Genomic DNA, 18,481 nt, shown 5'->3' on the forward strand with positions numbered 1-18,481 from the left:
ATTACAGGAATTTGATCTTATAGGTATGAACTTCCTCACAAACCAGAATTTAGTCCAGGTTCCTCTGGATCTGTTAGATTGAATCCTGACCCTTCTAGAAACACTAAGAGCAAAATCCTCATTATCTGCTGGCCTTTATCTGTTCCTATTGGGAACACTGAACTTCTTGGTTCCTTTAGGACGTCTCCAACTAAGCCATCTACAGTTCCTTTTTTCACTGGTCTATTGGTTAGATCATCTGTTTCAGATGTGGGAGGTTGCAGATTCGAACCCCAGCCGAGTCATACCAAAGACTTCTAAAAATGGTACTAACAACTGCATCACTAGGAGCTCAGCATTAAGAAGTTAGTGTTAGGACTAGTCAGCCTGTGTCAGGATAATGTGACTGGGCGGGACATCATGCTACATGTCGGTGGCATGATGCCTAAGTGCGAGACATCACTATAAACTACCAATAAAATATGATGGAAAAATTGTAAAAGCTACGTTAAAAATCCAAATTACACACACACACACACACATACACAGATTCTCTATTAGTCCCGATCTCTCTAAGACTGGAATTTCACTAGCATGCAACTGATTCCGGTTAAGGTGCTTGTTGAGAGCCAGAGTTCATACTTCTCCAGCACTCTTGATCTAGAGGCCAAATTGTTCCTCCACATCAACAACCTAGAAATGACAGCATTATTTTTAGCATTGCAAGAGTGTAACAACAGAATAAGAGGTTGATGTTTCATGATCTCCCCATAAAACATGTCCATCATAGCATGTTTACAACGTCAGGGTGGCACACATGCTTCCTCTCTTTGAATGGAAATCGGGAACCTCTTCATCTAAGAAGCCTTAGAGGATAACACAATCTGTTTGCCACATTCCAGGGAAAATAAACGTATTAGCAGAGAGCCTGTCCAGAACAGGCTGAGCCATCCTCACAGAACGATTTTTCACTGCTCAGTAACAGAGTTCCTGTGCACACTCTGGAGAGGACCAATGGTGAACCTGTTTGTGACCTAGCTCAGTAACAAACTGTCCAGGACCAGAGAGCATGGGTAGTTGATGCATTCAACTTTCAGTAGGATCACCAATTTGCATATGCCTTCCCAACATTTGACTGCTGACAAAAAGTCAGTACTTCCACTGCTGCAGTCATTCTCATTGCCCCATTGATCATGGTTTAGTGATCTCTTGACCTGTTTATCAATCGACCCAGGTCTCTATCTCACATGAGGGATCTCTTGTTGCAGCACCTGGAATTCCTTCTCCACAACAGCCCACACATTCACCATCTTCACCCCAGACTTGCTTCAAGCAATCTCTCCATCAGAACAAGTTTTTGGTCTGAGTTTGCATCAGTCAGGCCAGGAGAGTTTCTACATCCTAGGTCTATGATGCCAGGTGGAGACTCTTCTGTGACTGGTGAAGTAGGAAGCATGTTGATCCTATCCACCCTGGTGTGACGTTCATTGTTGATTTTCTTTTGTTTGCAAAAGGGTGTGCAGATCTTTCCACAATTTCACCAGATTAGACTGGGGAAAGAAAATGGGAAACATTGATACTGGAAGTTGTTTTCGAAATTGGAGTCGATAACTTTGTTCACGATGGAGAGGACCCACCTATCGTTCGAGATTCTAGACAAAGCCCCTGAAAAAAAAGGCCTAGGCGAGCACCTACTGGGACGTTCGTATAACAGATGTACTGTAAAATGGTCCTTAAATTTCTAGAGCTGTCCCTCCCCTTTCCCCCTCTTGTACAAGTAGAAGGGTCAGCGAACTTCCTCTTTTGGAGTCTGCGGATACATTAACTGTGAATAGGTCGGCAAACGAATCTACGATTAGGAGTAGCCTCGTTTTCTGCTCCATGGCATCAATTATTTTGATATGAAGGCGTGCCCATCCTCCCATAGAATACCCATTTTAACCGTATCGGCGTCCAATTGGGAAGGTTCGGTAGGCCACTTCGGGGTATGTACCCTGTAGCTGGCAGAAGAGACAAAGGTCCTCAATCTTGAAGGAGAAACAGACCACTCTCTACGTTGGCCTAGTGAAAACAGTGTTATTTCATCAATCGTGGATGAATGTGGGAAAAATAAGAGGTCTGGTTGTGTTGATGCCCCAGGAATCTTTTCCAGAAACGGAAAGGATCATATTGGGCTAGGTGCTAGATGGTTTGGAGCACAGGTGCGGGAGTAAAAGGGGTTTACCGCCATACAAAAGGACCAGAGCTCTTCTTCATCCTTCAACTGATCAACTGAAAGGAAGGGGTGTGCCTGAAAGAATGTGTCATTCTGTCTCTAACTCATTTGAGTCAATAAGGATAGAGAGGGCATTGCCATCAGCATAGTCTAGAAAACTCTGTGTCGGAGAATGGCTGGGCATCACTATGCCCCTTGGTGGAGGGGGTATAGGAGCACTCTGCGTCACGGTCCGTAGCTCACTACGAGTTCCAGAGGGAAGACGAGAAAGGCTGTCTACCCTGAATGAATTTACACCTTTAGCCTTCAGAGTGAAGCCACCTGGTGGGGAGGAGATTATGGGACACGAGCAGCAGCATCACCTCGACTGTGATGGCAAGGTCCAGTAGCCCATGGAGGTAAAATGGACCAAGGGCCATACTGTACAAGCTTCACATCCCGTAAGGGTTCAGTGTTATAATCGGGAAGGGGTGGGAGACATCGATGCGATCCCCGTGGGTCCGTACACTGTCCTCGTATTGTGAGACCAATGAGTAACAGCAGGAGAAGATCTCGTATTCAACATATTTGTCACTCTGTGTATAATGGGTGCGATGCCTCGCCGACCTAATAGGAGGGAGCAACACACCGCCAGTTGCGGTGCTCTACCTCCCTATTGGAAAATCGAATGCATTTTGGCTTTCCCTGGTCTTGTTACATAGTTTAAGCCCTCAGACGCAGATATTTCATTTCGCCGTGTGTTGTTGTTCATGCAAATATTTTGATTATATAATTTAAAGTAACTGATTAAACAAGGCATAACATTAGTTCATAGATCATTGTAAAAATTACTTCGCTAGTTTGTCACAAGTTTGGATTGAGTTTTGACACAGATGATTATTTCATATGCAATATATTTGGTGCCTATCTTTCCATTCTTTGATGTCAGCATTAAACTTTGATTTGTATGGGCGATTTGTATTTTACTGCGTTATCAAAACTATGCTTAAGAACGGTAATAATCTGTTTTCTCCTTTACCATTTCTCTTCCAACCGAACTGACATTTCATTACATTTCGATTTTTTTTTATATAAAAAAAACAATTAATAAATAAGCGTCATACGTTAGAGATACGCATTTTAAAAAAAAATGACGAGTTTTTGTTACAAACGCATTTAATGTTAAGACTTCAACCAGTTTTAGATGTTTTGCTATTCCTTGTGTATCGTTAGTTATACAAAGTAAAAATGTATGTTTTCTTTGGGGTCGGGGTGGTTGGGCGTTTCATTTTTGTATTATCTCATGTCGATACATGACAAAATTTCCCAAAATAATATCAGCAAAAGGAATTCACCGCAATATTTATTCAGTTGCAATTATTAGACATTGGAAGGTTAACAGGTAATTTGCAGATATTCCGATCCGGTAGAATAAAATATTGCATGTCATTCTTGCAAAATTTAGAATTAGCCGACTCTAGATTACGGTCCCGGTTATTGTTTCCGCAGCCCGGTATCTGTTTTAACCATAGTTTCCTGGCCAAACATGTTGGTTTACATCACGTGGTAGTCTTGACGATGGACAGAGATCGATAATATCTAGAGTTTATCATAAATTCGTCCACAATATTGTAGGTACAAAAAATGTAAGTATTGTAGTTTATTCAGCCAAATAAATATAAACTTAGTGAAACATGCAGTTGCAACACGGTTCTTTAGTAAGTCCTTGAAATTATCTGCCCATGCTGGCAAACAACCAACGTCATTTTTCACACGTTCAGGAACTTTTTTTATATAACATTTTCCGTTTGCAGAAGTTCTTTAGTTGTCAGTTTTATTCAAGACAGTGATAGTAAATTAATTTTCATCTATCAAGGTAAAAAGAAAAGTATTGCTGGGAAAAAAGCTGCGAATTGGATTCAAAACGGTAACAGGCTGATTCGGACCATGGTTGATTCTGACCGGGCTTATTCGGTCCAAATTACGGTCTGATTCGGGCCAGATTTCTGGCTGATTCGGACCAAATTTTTGCCTGATTCGGACCATGTGAAATATCAATAAGTTTCGTCTGAGATTTGTGATACTTACATTTGTTTAAGACACGATATTTCTCATTATTTCCCAGGTACGTTGAGCAGTTCAAATATGCATTTAAGGAATCGATCATTAAATTGTATGCAGATTGTTGGGGACAAAAATCGCTAAAACAGTGTCCATGCAGCAACATTTATTCATACATTTTGATCTGAGTTTACATTATTTGTGTCCACACATACAGGTCTGGGTAGGTTTATGCCTTTGCTAGATTTATGTAGAATTTATTTATACTGTCTATTTTGCTATAGTAACTAATAGTACTACATAAAACTTATATCTTAAAGGAGAAAGTGAGGCACTTTACAATTTTTGATTTAGTTCGATAAAATATCACACATCAATATCATACATTTATATGCTTCTAATTTTGTGGACCTCGTAAGATGAATTATATTTTAATAATATTTGTTTTATTAGCAACATCTGTTAATGTTTTTCTGAATTCGTAATCTATCTGTAAAGTGTCAAATTTTGAATAAGTATTGAACCTTAAAGTTTAATGCATTGAGCATTAAAATTTTATCACATTTAAGCCAGAAAAGTCGTTGTGTAGGGTCACTTTGACCTTTATCTCCACCCCATGTCAGTGTTAAACTTGAAAGGCCAGCATCTACAACTCACTGAGATTTGACCAGGGCATCACAACGGTGTCCTGAGAAAGTAAACATTTGAACCCATGTCAAGTAGTCATTTTCAAAGGGAAGTTGATAGTAATTCAGAGATTCTAGGCTGTCCAAAATCTGATGAAAGAAATGATTATCTAAAAAATTAATGCAGATGATTTGTTTTCATCTACATATACTGGTATGAGTCTGAGTATGTTAATGACTTTTTTTAAAAGCATGATTTATGTGGAATATTTCTTTAAAGAAATCATATTTACTGAAACAATGAGCACCATAAGTGATTTTCATTAGCTGCATTTATTATGAATCATTTACCTGTATGAACATTACTATTGAAAGTGTATAACGTATACTGTACAAGCGCAAAAATAAGAAGAATTGTATTATTTAAATTAATTTTATTTACATAATATGGCCATGGAGAACTAACATGGTCCATACATGATGGCACATTGTTTCAGTAGCTGACTTGTGGAGATCCGTTTCTCTGCATTTTACTTCCACAGTGCCATCAACCGTCCCTGGCATTTGATAGTCTGCTTACGTTGGTATCTCCTTAGTTTACCCTCAGATACCATCTTAACTTGCATGAGAAGAAGGGTGGCTTCCTTGTACAAAAGCAGTTTCAGCAAGTAGAAAGGCAAGTTGCCTTTCTTGGCACGCCTGTTAATATGGTGGTGCCACCCCTCAACATCATTGTTGGTTCGGATACTTTGACCGTAAACACTCAACGATGTCACATCCCATATGCTGCTGGTGATCCACTTCTCATGCACGTAGTCCATGTACTTCATAAGGTCCTCTGACGCAGTTCCCTTCTGACATAGCAGGTCAAAAGTGGGAGCAATATCCTCTGCCGGAAGGAATGGTAATGCAAATACGTTCCTCAGGAACTTGTGAACATCGTCCCTGCTGTTGTACGCCATCTGAAAAATATTAACATGAATTATATTGTCTGTTTTTTTTAAACAGAATATAAAATAATATCTAGTCATACCTGAACTTTATTGGTACTGTTACTTATAACGAAATTATTTATTCATGTACTAAGGTATAACGCACCTAAGATAAGATAAGAAAAGATAAGATTTATTTAACGTCGGCATGATTTATAAAACAAATTTAACACAAGCTATAATATGCTTTATACTGACATTACATATAACAATGATGCATTACAAGAAAACATGATTAGTAAGACAAAAAAACAGTATATAAATACAAATTGGACAAAACAGACAAATGCATAACATAAGCATGAGCAAGCAAGGCATTTTTGAAGTCATTGAGTAAAAGTGAATTTAGAATGTGGATAACTTAAAACATTTAATATAAATGGCATGAACTTGGTTCACACAGGATACACAATTAGCAGTCATTTTAAGAATGATGAAGAAAGTGTGCCTCCTACTATATTTATGAATGACTGTTTGATAAATGCCGCTCTAATTGTCACGTCTGATTATCACTGCCTGTTTCATACTTTAATCAGAACGCGCTTAATTGGATTAATTGCACACAATATTGATAACGTGATCATGTGCATGGAAAAACTATGTAGCATGACCATATTGTAACCAGCAATTGTATAAACAATGTCTGTATTAGCTAGTTGCCGATGGGGATGTTACTAATTAAATAAACACACTGGGATCAAATTGTACATGCTTTTTGACATAACATATGGTCAGTAAATTAAGTGTGTCATTAAGCATCTTTGTTGTTTACCAATTGTATGTAGCAATCACAGTTTACTGACGGCTGTACAAGTACAGTTGATAGATTTAAGCTGTGGACAGTATAGGGCTTCATTTCAGAATAAAATGGGGACATCAGTTATCAGCTCATTTAGAAGCTATAACAGCTGTAAAATACAACTTACAAAAATGACTGCATTTTATTAATTTAGAGTTCCAAAACCAGGAAAGAAAAGGAATCTTACTGGATACGCCGCCTTAGAACATTGAAACCAAGTGGTTTAAACCAAGAAGACTAGAAAAAGACAGCCATGCACAAATAAAATTTTCTTTTAAATAATTCTCTAAATTTGCTTAATAGCCTATAATTACTACTATAACAATAAAATATCCTGGATATAATTTGCGCTTACATAAATTTACATAAAATAACAGATGTCATAATGGCTCATAGATTTCTATGTCAGTAAAAATATTTTCCAGTATCCGCAATTACAAGCTGAATGAAATAAACTAGTTGAAACAATATAAATTTAAATGTTTCATTCCTGTAGAAACAGCCATGTAAAGTTTTGCAAACATAACCATTGTTCTGTTTTATTTGTTTGTCTTGTCTGTGTTTTGTATTTGCCTTAGAAAAAGACTCATTAAGAGTCAAAAGTGCTCAGGCAAGTTAGATACTAGTTTTGCACTGTTCATTGTCAGTTTATTATATATATATATATATATATATATATATATATATATATATATATATATATATATATATATATACATACATACATACATACATACATTCTTTATTTTGGTTGAAAAAATCTAAATGCTATAGTTAATGTGGAGTTTGTTCTGATTTCGGTTAGAAATTTGCTAACAACTGTCTTACATAAATTTAAAAGCCGAATATCAACTTTTTATATTCTCTTAGTATGTCTGCAAAAACAGTAATAACTACTAAACTAAATAATGTGTGTGTTACACGGTTTTTCTTATAATTGTTCACATGGTCCGAATCAGTCCGTTATCTGGTCCGAATCAGCCTGTAATTTGGGCCGAATAAGCCCGTCATTTGGGCTGAATCAGCCAGTGTCTGAATCAGCCAGCATTCTTAAAAACTATCAACAATCACTTAGATATATTCGCACATTAGACTGAGATTTCTTAGAGTTTATAATTTTAGATGGGGCCTGTCCTGTAATCTAAGTGAGGTGCCCATCTGGCTTGTTGAAGAAAAATATTATTTTGCCTTAGGAAACTTTGATCACGCTGATGAAATGTGTAAATGCATTTTCAAGATGCTGACATACCAGGCCATAACATGGCGCAATCTAAATCAGATCACCACTGCCCTATGTGAAAATGATATCTGATTTTAATCAAATGGAAGTATAGTGTGTCATGCTAATAATATGATTTTGTACTCCAAAAACCCCTGAAATGGTCATGTTTCAAGAAAACAGTTTTCAGAATATGCTCGTTACATGTTGCTTGTATAAATCATAAGCATTCATGACTGGAGCTGATGTATAACTGTCCCAGTTTAAACAGCAGCAGTTAAAGGTAAAGAAGTCAGAAGTCAGGTATTATAAATACACCATTTCACATATTACTTAATTGGCTGACAGTAGCTAGTGAGATGTTTTTGGATGGCTGCAGTGGGTGAGCCCTTTGTGCTATAATTTGCATAGGCAGGATCAGGAAGTGGAACAGCCCATGATAGGTAAATCAAGAAGATGCTAGCATGTACATGAACTAAAGTTATTACATATTATTGCCTTGAATGACAATGTTTAAGCCATATGTATTATATTTTTGACAAGTTTGTGAAGAGCTGTAATGTTTCTCTGACCTGTTAGGTGCGGTCTGTCTGACCTATTGGGTCTTTCTGTTGTCTTTGGAGTGAGGCAGTGACCAGGGGCACACTAAATTTAAACACTAAATCATACATGTATTTTAATCTACTGTTTATATCCATTATAGACACTAAGTTCTGTCCACCTCTCCAAATTCTACACTGTTTATCTACATTGTTTCTCAATATATTTGTCCACTCAGAATATCTATAACTCCATTATGTCTATTATGTATCATTTCTCTTAATTCCCCATCTAGCATATCTCTGATTCTTATTTTCAACTACATCTTATCTCTGTGGTCCCTTTTTCTTTCTCTGCCCTGTTTCTGCTTTTCTTTTTGCTTTGTGTCCTTCTGCCTTCTTCTGCATTCTCTCTCCCCACTGTATCTTGTATCTATCTATATACACATATCGTAATCCACACACCTTTTCCCCACATACAGAATATGATTAGCTAACCATTACTAGATGAATGACAGCTCCCTCTGCAATCATACCATAACTAAAAGGTGCTGAAACTGCAGAAATATGACCATGTTATCCAGATACGTCATGATGCTGACCTGTTTACTCAGATTTGTCAAAGCCTTATCCTGAACTGAAAAACTTTACTTGGTATTGATATGTTCTCACACCCAACTTACATTAGTTTCTATGATGCTGACCTAGTTACCCAGACTTATCATTGCTTCCCTCACATCTGTCTCTGAAATTCCCATATTCACACACCCCACATATTAATACATGTAGTTAGAAACCTGATATTGGTACTGCTAGATATTCTAATTTTTCCCTTACTAAAATCCCTTTTGTCATATGTACATGTACTAAGAATCCGTTTGGTCATATTTCTTTGAAGTTGGATTTTATTGCATATATATAATGTAAAACATGATCATTTCAGTTGTTGGAATAGTGTTCATGTGTAAATTTTTAAGCCAATTTAGGAAGTAATTAGCTATCAGCAAAGTCCCCAAAAAATAAGTTTTTGAACTCTTGGTTCACGGAGTTTTACTTTGTGAAGCATGCCTAGGAAAAAAATGATATGGGGGGAGGGGGCTATTCTTTCCACATACTGCAAACAACACTTCGACATACAGCAACACTGTTCTAACCAGGATTCACTCAGTGAATCCAGCAGAAAGTTTGAACACCAGGACCATCCAGTCTCCAGTGATTGTAGTGATCAGCACTAATGACACTTGCATTACCTTCAAACCCCTTTGACATCTATTGAATTTATATTTGAATTGTAACTATTGCAATGTTGGGTGATAATATTAGTAAAGGGGACATTATGGGCATGTGGAAATTGCAGTCTGGGCTTGAGGAATTTCAGTCAGGGTTTGTGAGTTTATTTAAGTCACCTGCCTGGGGCCTGCATCTAAAAAAAAGTTTCCTTTGAGTACTGGTGAAGCATGTTTCCAGTATGAAGGCGGAACAATGCTATTTGTTCTATGTATTTCACTCACGGCGGTTACCTGTAATTACCACTAACAGAATGAATAGTAATAAGCTGTCCTTTACTCACGTTGACTTGGTAATACGTTGCTAGTTAAACTTAAATATTTCAAGTAATATCTGTGATTGACAGTTAAGCTGAGCCTGGGGATAAGCAATATATCAAAGCCCCCAGTATGATATTTTCAACATAAAGGAACTGAGATCTTTACACACTGTATATTTAAGTCTGTTTAGTTCAAAAAGAGATGATAAATACTATTTTTTATTCATGCACAGTTCTAGCACACATACTAATTATGAACTTGTAGCTGCTGCTTCTACAGGTTGATAATAAATAAGATCCGTACCTGTCTGACTTCATTTCTATTTCAACTTTGATCAAGAAACATGGATTCAAATGGACAATATGGGGTTAATATATATTTCACAAACTATACAATTCATTAAGAGAACAACTTACACATGTGAAGGACAAAACGGAAAATTATGAAAAATGTGGTGTGGTTTATCATATCAAATGTAGTGATTGTGAGAATGACTATAGTGGTGAAACAGGTTGAATTTTAAAAAGGATTAAGGAACATGTCATTAGAGAGTCTTAGGTAATACATGAACACTGCAGCAATATGGGACATTCCTTCATTCCAAATCAGACCAAATTCATCACATCTGATGAAAACACATGGAAAAGGAAAGGTGACAGAGTCACTAAGACATAAGACAGTGGAGGCCAGCACTAAATAGGGATGAGGGGCTTGAATTACTACCCATCTACACCAGTCTCTTCATATCATGCAACCATTAAAAGTTATGTGATCAACAGTAGTTGCAGATGAAGGCAGTGTTATATTGCTGAAAATAAAAAAAATTCCAAAATATATATTCTGTGGATGAGGGAAAATTCTAATAAGCAATATACTTGGAGATGTTTGTAGCTTTATTAAAATAAACGTACTCCCAAGCCTCCAAATATTTATCCATACATATAAATCAGGATGAACTTGTACATGAACCCGAAGCCAGTAAGAACTTGCAAGAGCAGAGCTGTGGTTAAGTTATTCTGAATTTTCCAAACAAGCATGTGGAAATTGTAAAAATTTTGGAAACCTTATTGTTTGATTCATTCTTCAGCCAAATGTGAATAAGTGTTCAGTGACCAATATCACAAATATAAGGGGCCAACCATTTTCTTTTCTGGAAGGGAGGGAGTTCAGTATCAAAATAATGCTAAAAAATATGTCCTTCTTGCACAAATTGACTTTAAGCTGGGGCGGTTGATTTTTTGTAAAGAGAATTTCCCTGTGCCGGTGTCTAACAAAATCCTCTGAACACTGAAGCAGTTGGACAATAGTTGACACAAGGACCTGAAGGGCAACATTTGCTAGGTATGAAATATTTTGAGAGGAAAATAAACACATGAGTCAGTTTAATGTAGTTTTAAAAAAAAAATCGTTTCATATTAAAGTACAGTAATTTCAACATAGTGTCAAAATAATAGTAAATATTTTAGTCCTCAGGGCACATAGAGTCATGACTAGTGGAATTATAGTCAAGGCTTGTGAATTTGTAAGTCATACGCTTTCTTAATGCACTGATTGTAAACAATTACTTATTGAAATTTTCTTTCCTCCTCAATGCCCTCATCTCAAAATTACCCAGAAACTTTCTGATTGTCAAGAGCTTGCACTGACTGTACTGTTGGAGTTAAAAAAATTGGATAGCCCAATGTGTGGTCCTCTCTAAATCAAGATTTGGCCAATCTTGTTTTCTTAGCTAATTTCCTGTTATGGTTGTCAACAAAGTGTTATCTAATTTGCTTAAAGGAAACCTTAAGTGTACTGACAAAATGCAGCATTTTCTTTTTTCAAGTCCTTGAATGACACTAGTCCATTTTACTTTGTCTATAAGCAAAGTTTCCAAATACTTTGTTCAGGGTTTGTGTCTGCATAATTTTGCATTGTTGGTAAAGTAAAGTATAAAGTTATGAATTCAGTTTGTTCCCATGATTTATAGAATGTGACATCTAAAATGCAGAAACTTATGCTCCACATTTTGCCATCCATTTAATGGCAGCCCTATTTATTATTCTAATATTATGCCATTATTATCCAAAATTTATTTATCACTTAATTTAGAATAGAAAGTATCAGAAGTCTGTCACCCATAGTTACTATTATTAGTTTAATAATGATAATTATTAGTAATGTCAACAAAGTTGACATGACAATTAACTTAAAGAATTGACTGGAAATGCTATAATAATTATGGCATATATACAGAATTTTGCCCCATTCAACAAATTATTCAGCATTTAGTATTTATTAATTTTTGCCTGGCATTCAACAAATTATTCGGCATTTAGTATTTACTAATTTTTGCCCCATTCAACAAATTATACAGCATTTAGTATTTACTAATTTTTGCCCCATTCAACAAATTATACAGCATTTAGTATTTACTAATTTTTGCCCCATTCAACAAATTATTCAGCATTTAGTATTTACTAATTTTTGCCCCATTCAACAAATTATTCAGCATTTAGTATTTACTAATTTTTGTCCCATTCAGCAAATTATACAACATTTAGTATTTACTAATTTTTGCCCGATTCAACAAATTATTCAGCATTTAGTATTACTAATTTTTGCCACATTCACTACCATATTGGTTCAAATAGTATAAGATGTTTGAAACAACATAGCATCTCAACTGTTTTTGCCAACAATGTACTTACTCTTGACTTCTGTTTTTCCATTAAGAAAAATTAGGATTCTATGAGAGCGAGAGGGAGTCCAAATCTTTTAGGTTTCTCATCAAGACTACATGTATATTGATGAAGTGCATCTCACAGTATGTTGAACCGTAAGGTGTGAAAGTAATGTAGACCACATTATTAACGAGGACACCCCGTGTTACCCAGTAACATTATTCTGACACCAGGCCAACCAGTCTCAACACTGACCCCTTAATACTGAGCGCCAAGCGATGCACCAGTTAGTACCATTTTATAAATCTTTGGTTTGACTCTGCCAGGTTTTGAACCTGTGACTTCCCACATCCACGGTGGATGCTCCAACCACTAGGTCACCAAAGCAGTCGAGGCTGAGTGAAATTTTGTGATTTTTATCATACAGTATGAATGAATTGTCCTTGTTTTCTAGATGAAACAATCTAAATGCCTTGTTCCAGATGCAAATTAAAGCTGTACTGTAAAATTTTCTCTAACTCTCAGAAAGCAAAAATATCTTTCACTTCCAGAAGCAATATTTCCTGTACTGGTTTTTTTATTCATTTCAGTATTACCATATTTGCACATGTAAATTCACATTGAACTGTACAGATTAGCATTGATTAAAGTCTACTATCACATAATGGTCATTGAAGTTTGCTCAACTAGATACTTGCCCAGGACTAGATCTCTCAGAAACAAATGACTGTCAGAAATAAATGAGAGTCTGGTTGGACTGGACTGATTAGGGTCTGGTTGGACTGGACTGATCAGGGTTGGACTGGACTGATCAGGGTCTGGTTGAATTGAACTGATCAGGGTCTGGTTGGACTGGGAAAACAAACATCACTTTTGTTCTACCCACTGACTGCATCATTTTCATATTTTTCAGATAGCTGATGTGATGGCAAGGCGGGGCATAAAGTTAGCAGAACCATCTATGGAACCTGAAGAAAGTAAGTGGCAAGATTTATTTTATTTTTACTCTGATTTGTGTAAGTGTCTTTTCTATCTGTCTAGCTTACAATAAGGACTTTATTGCAAGACTCATGACCAGAAGGGAAAATCTGCCATCAGATCAAACCAGATCAGCCACCTTGGTGTGTCATTGAGCAAGGCACTTTATGTCCTTTTGCCTTGACATGAATTAACATACTTATCTTCCTGTTTTGTAACACATCAAACCAAATCAAAGCAACTAATACATTTTAAGAACAAAGTGAATGGAATAATTTATTCAATATCATTAAATTTAATGTAAAAATCTTATTTCATAACAGTGAAAATTGTTCTTTATGGACAGGTATTGTTTACTAAGGTGTTTCATTTGTGCATAAAATTAAGAAAGCAGGTTCACATGATTTCCATTAATAATGTCCTCATTTGTAAAATTGGACTGCTTACTGCGAAGCTAGAAATGGTGCGATCATTATTTTATGACATCATCAGTATGATGTCACTTGTCACCTAAGTTTATTGTAAGACTGTAAAACTTGGAAGAGATTGGATGAAAAATGATATGGTTGTGTAACAGTCCATTATAAGATAATGTTAAAAGGAAAAATTTGCTTACAATTTTAATAATCGTTGTTACAATCCAGTGAAATTTTTTTATCAGGTCATTGTAAAGCACACGAGACCTCAGAAAGCTTTAGGGATTTTTAACCTGCTTTGAATAAATATACATTGCAGAAAATGGATATGATTTTACTGATTTTACAATACTGAAAACAAATTCACTCACCAATGTAAACTTCATGTGTATTTGATAAGAGTAGTCAGTGGTCTTCAATCTTTGCAAATCTGATGACTTTTTCATTGTTAATTTAGCTTTTATTATGGACAGCATTTCAAATGTAATCATCCGTACTAGCACAATTGTCAGGTAATACAGATAATACTGTACATCAATCATCCGTACCAGCACATTTGTCAGGTAATACAGATAGTACTGTATATCAATCATCCATACTAGCACATTTGTCAGGTAATACAGATAGTACTGTACATCGGTCATCCTTAAGAGTACATTTGTCAGGTAAGACAAATAGTGCTGTACATCAATCATCCTTATTAGCACATTTGTCATGTAATACAGATAGTACTGTATATCAATCATCCGTACTAGCACATTTGTCAGGTAATACAGATAGTACTGTATATCAATCATCCGTACTAGCACATTTGTCAGGTAATACAGATAGTATTGTACATCAATCATCCGTACCAGCACATTTGTCAGGTAATACAGATAGTACTGTATATCAATCATCCATACTAGCACATTTGTCAGGTAATACAGATAGTACTGTACATCAGTCATCCTTAAGAGTACATTTGTCAGGTAAGACAAATAGTACTGTACATCAATCATCCTTATTAGCACATTTGTCATGTAATACAGATAGTACCGTATATCAATCATCCTTACTAGCACATTTGTCAGGTAAGACAGATAGTACTGTACATCGGTCATCCTTAAGAGTACATTTGTCAGGTAAGACAGATGGCACTGTACATTAGTCATCCTTTCGAGCACCAGTGCTACAAAATCTGATAACCTGACACATGGGGACCCTCTGATTTCAGATTGGGCCTGTCCTGTCTTCTAACTGAGATGCCCACTGGGCTTGTCTGAAGAAAAAAAAGAATTTGCTTGAGAAAACTTCAGTTACACTGATGACATGAGGAAGTTATTTTTAAGATGTTGAAAGACTTGTAAATTATTTATTTTTATCCCCATATTAGACAGAATTTCATCTGACCCTTCCAGCCTCTGTTTTTGATATTTGGACATTGATGTTGGAGTGCTAAGACAGGTAGTACATGATGATTGTAATAAACCTATGATTCTGTTGTGATAATTTTTTGCTCTACTGGTCTTAATCCAGAAGACTTTGTAGGATGGTCTGTTGTCTGTCATGTGCTATCCATCTCTCCTTAAGTGCAAGTCTTTAGTACTCCTCCTAAACATCTTGGAGCATTGCCATGAAACTGTATAGACACATTCATCCCATGGTCTAGATGAGTGGTTACCAACATTTTTTGGCCATGACCCTGAAAATAGTTTTTTCTGAACCTGATGATCCCATTTTCACATTTTGAAATGTTTTGCCACCCTAAATTAACAAATCCTGGTGACCCTCAATGACCATCCAGAATGTCCTCACAACCTTGATTTGGTGTTATGAACTACTGGTCTAGTTGGTCCTAACCTAAAATAGTGCTGACCTGACATCCAGTGTGGTCACCATAGCAGCAGTCTTGACAGTCTTGTTATTGCTGATTTTCCTGAATGGATGGTCATCTCTTCATTGAATTGTCAGTAAAAGTCTTTTTTAAATGTCTGGTTGTTCCTAAATGAAAATAGTACTGATGTGAGGCTCAGATGATGGCCATTATGGCAGCTCTATTTAAAATCTTTAAAATGCTACACCTTCTGAATGAATGGTCATATCAACTTGGCGTTTTCACTAAAAGACTTCTTATGGTGCATAGTTGATCCTAAATGAAAATTGGGTTAATCTGAAATGCAATTATAGCCACCACAGCAGCCATCTTGAAAATCCTATTACAGTATCACTACTCCTCCTGATTGGATGGTCAAATCAACATGAGCATTTCACTAAAAATATCTCTTATCATGTCTACTTGGTTCTAAATAGCAGTGGTACAAATCTCTTGTCCAGTGTGGCTGCTGTGGCAGCCATCTTGAAAATCGTGTTATTGCTACACCGCCTGAATGGATGGGCCTAAGTCATCCTAAAAGAAAATTGTGCTGATCTGATGTCCAATATGGCTACCAGATTAGCCATCTTGAAATTCTTAGAGTCATTAATCCATCTATATGAACAATCATATGAGATTGTGGTTTTCACTTTAAAAAAACAACTTCTAGTCACATCTAGTTCAGTACAAATGAAAATGATGCTGATCTGATGTTCAACATGGCAGCCATCATTAAGACCTTGTCATAACTTCTCCAGACAGGATGGTCATGGGGTTTTCATAGACTTCTTATAGTGTCTAGTTGGTGCAAAATGAAAATTGGTAAACTTCTCATGGCCAATATAGCAGCCACAATGGCCATCTTCAAAATCTTTGCCATATCTACTGCTCCTATCAGCATGTGGTTTTCACTAAAAGACTTTTTATTATTTCTGCTTGGTCCAAATTAAAAATTGTGCTGATCTGATATCCAACATGGCCACCACAGCAGCCATCTTGAAAACCTTGTTATTGTTATTCCTACTGAGTGAAAGGTCATATCTTGAAAATATTGTTATCTAATCCCCACTCCAGATAGATGGCTTTATCATCATGGAGGTTTCCATCAATAGATTTCTTCTTCCTTTGGCCATAAATGTAGTTTATGGTACACCGGCACTGTAAGACTATATAATATAGTCTTAAATGAATATGGTAGATGTCATACATCCAATATGGTTGCCATGTCAACAATCTTAAAAATCTTACTGTCAATGCTTCCCATGAATGGATTATTATTATGACATGGAGTTTTCACCATATGACTACTAAATTAAAATGATGTCCACTTTGTCCTAAATGAAAATGGTACCAAGCTGACAGCCAGTATGTGAACCACAGCAGCTGATTTGAAGGTCTTGTAAAACAGTTATTGCTTATTGCTGAAGAATAGCAGGAATGGTTTCAACACTCAGTGGTGAAAAGAAAGAAATTGTCTTATCTTGAATTTCTGGAAATTGTTTTTGCCAAAAGAGTGTTAGTCACTTCCAAGGATTCTCATTTTATTTTGCTGTATTTGTTGTAGCAATAGAAGTACAAAATAGTTGTGGTCCTTATTGGATTATTGAAAATGGAGCTTATGCTTGTGATTTGAGTTGATGGGGATGAAAACCTTTTGGAAATATTTGTTTTGTCAGAGTTCTCGATTGGATTTTGAAAGTTGTAGTTCACTGCCCTGTCTCTGGAAAAAGTTGCAGTCCCAGTCCTAAGACTAAGAGTCCCATCAATGATTCTTTTTTCTCAATGCAATAATTCAGGACATTATGCATGTATTAGTGTGTCACCAGTATGTTATCAGATTGCTAACGCTCATTCATTGTGAATATTTAGTATTGTAATAGCTAAAAAGAAATATTAAGTGCAGTTGATAACAATTATAATTTTGATTAATGACAGTTGTGAATGTTTGTGATGTTACCAAGGTAACAATTCTAAATGCTTTTACCTTTCTATTCTTCAGTTTTGTATGCAGCTAGTAGGAATCAAGGAAGATATGGTGTTCCATGGGCTGCCATGGTTGTTTTCCTTCCACAGTTATGACACCCTTTGCATAAAGCTAATAATGTCCCATTGTTTTCTCATTTTTAAGCCCATGGGAGTGTCCCATTCCACAATTCTTCTATGAATCTCTCAGTCTCTTTGACATTTTTTTTATTTTTATTGAAACTACTAATTTCTGTTGGCCCGAGAAAAATGCCCATCTCCAGCCTTGTGTTTGTCATCCAAGAAATTATGTAAAGTTACAATTGGAATTTAACAAATAGGTTAATCACTAGATGATGAAAGGATATCTGTATATGAAACTGAAAAATGGCAGATTTTATAATGACTTATAAAGATTACTAAAGGTCATGTATATTTCCAAGGCATTATCGGTCAAGTAGTATGCCTGACTTACAACTTCTGTTATCTGGCAACTAGTATGTCTGAATTGCAACTACTGCTATCTGGCAAGTAGTATGCTTGAATTGCAACTACTGTTATCTGGCAAGTAGTATGCCTGACTTACGACTGCTGTTATCTGTCAAGTAGTATGCCTGACTTACAACTTCTGTTATCTGGCAACTAGTATGT

General features: G+C 36.2%; 1 protein-coding gene across 1 annotated transcript in view; it reads left to right on the forward strand.

Moving 5' to 3' along the window:
- The first annotated feature begins 3,732 nt into the window (after positions 1-3,732).
- Positions 3,733-18,481, forward strand: part of LOC149800708 (uncharacterized) — a 150,871-nt gene continuing 136,122 nt past the window's right edge. The window contains exons 1-2 of the mRNA XM_089954753.1: positions 3,733-3,819; positions 13,533-13,596. Coding sequence (XP_089810879.1) covers positions 13,545-13,596 — 52 coding nt within the window. The 5' untranslated portion in view covers positions 3,733-3,819; positions 13,533-13,544. The remainder of the gene's footprint in view (positions 3,820-13,532; positions 13,597-18,481) is intronic.

This window comes from Sinohyriopsis cumingii, chromosome 4 (genome assembly GCF_028554795.1).
Source record: "Sinohyriopsis cumingii isolate HCF-2022 chromosome 4, ASM2855479v2, whole genome shotgun sequence".
NCBI lineage: Eukaryota > Metazoa > Mollusca > Bivalvia > Unionida > Unionidae > Sinohyriopsis > Sinohyriopsis cumingii.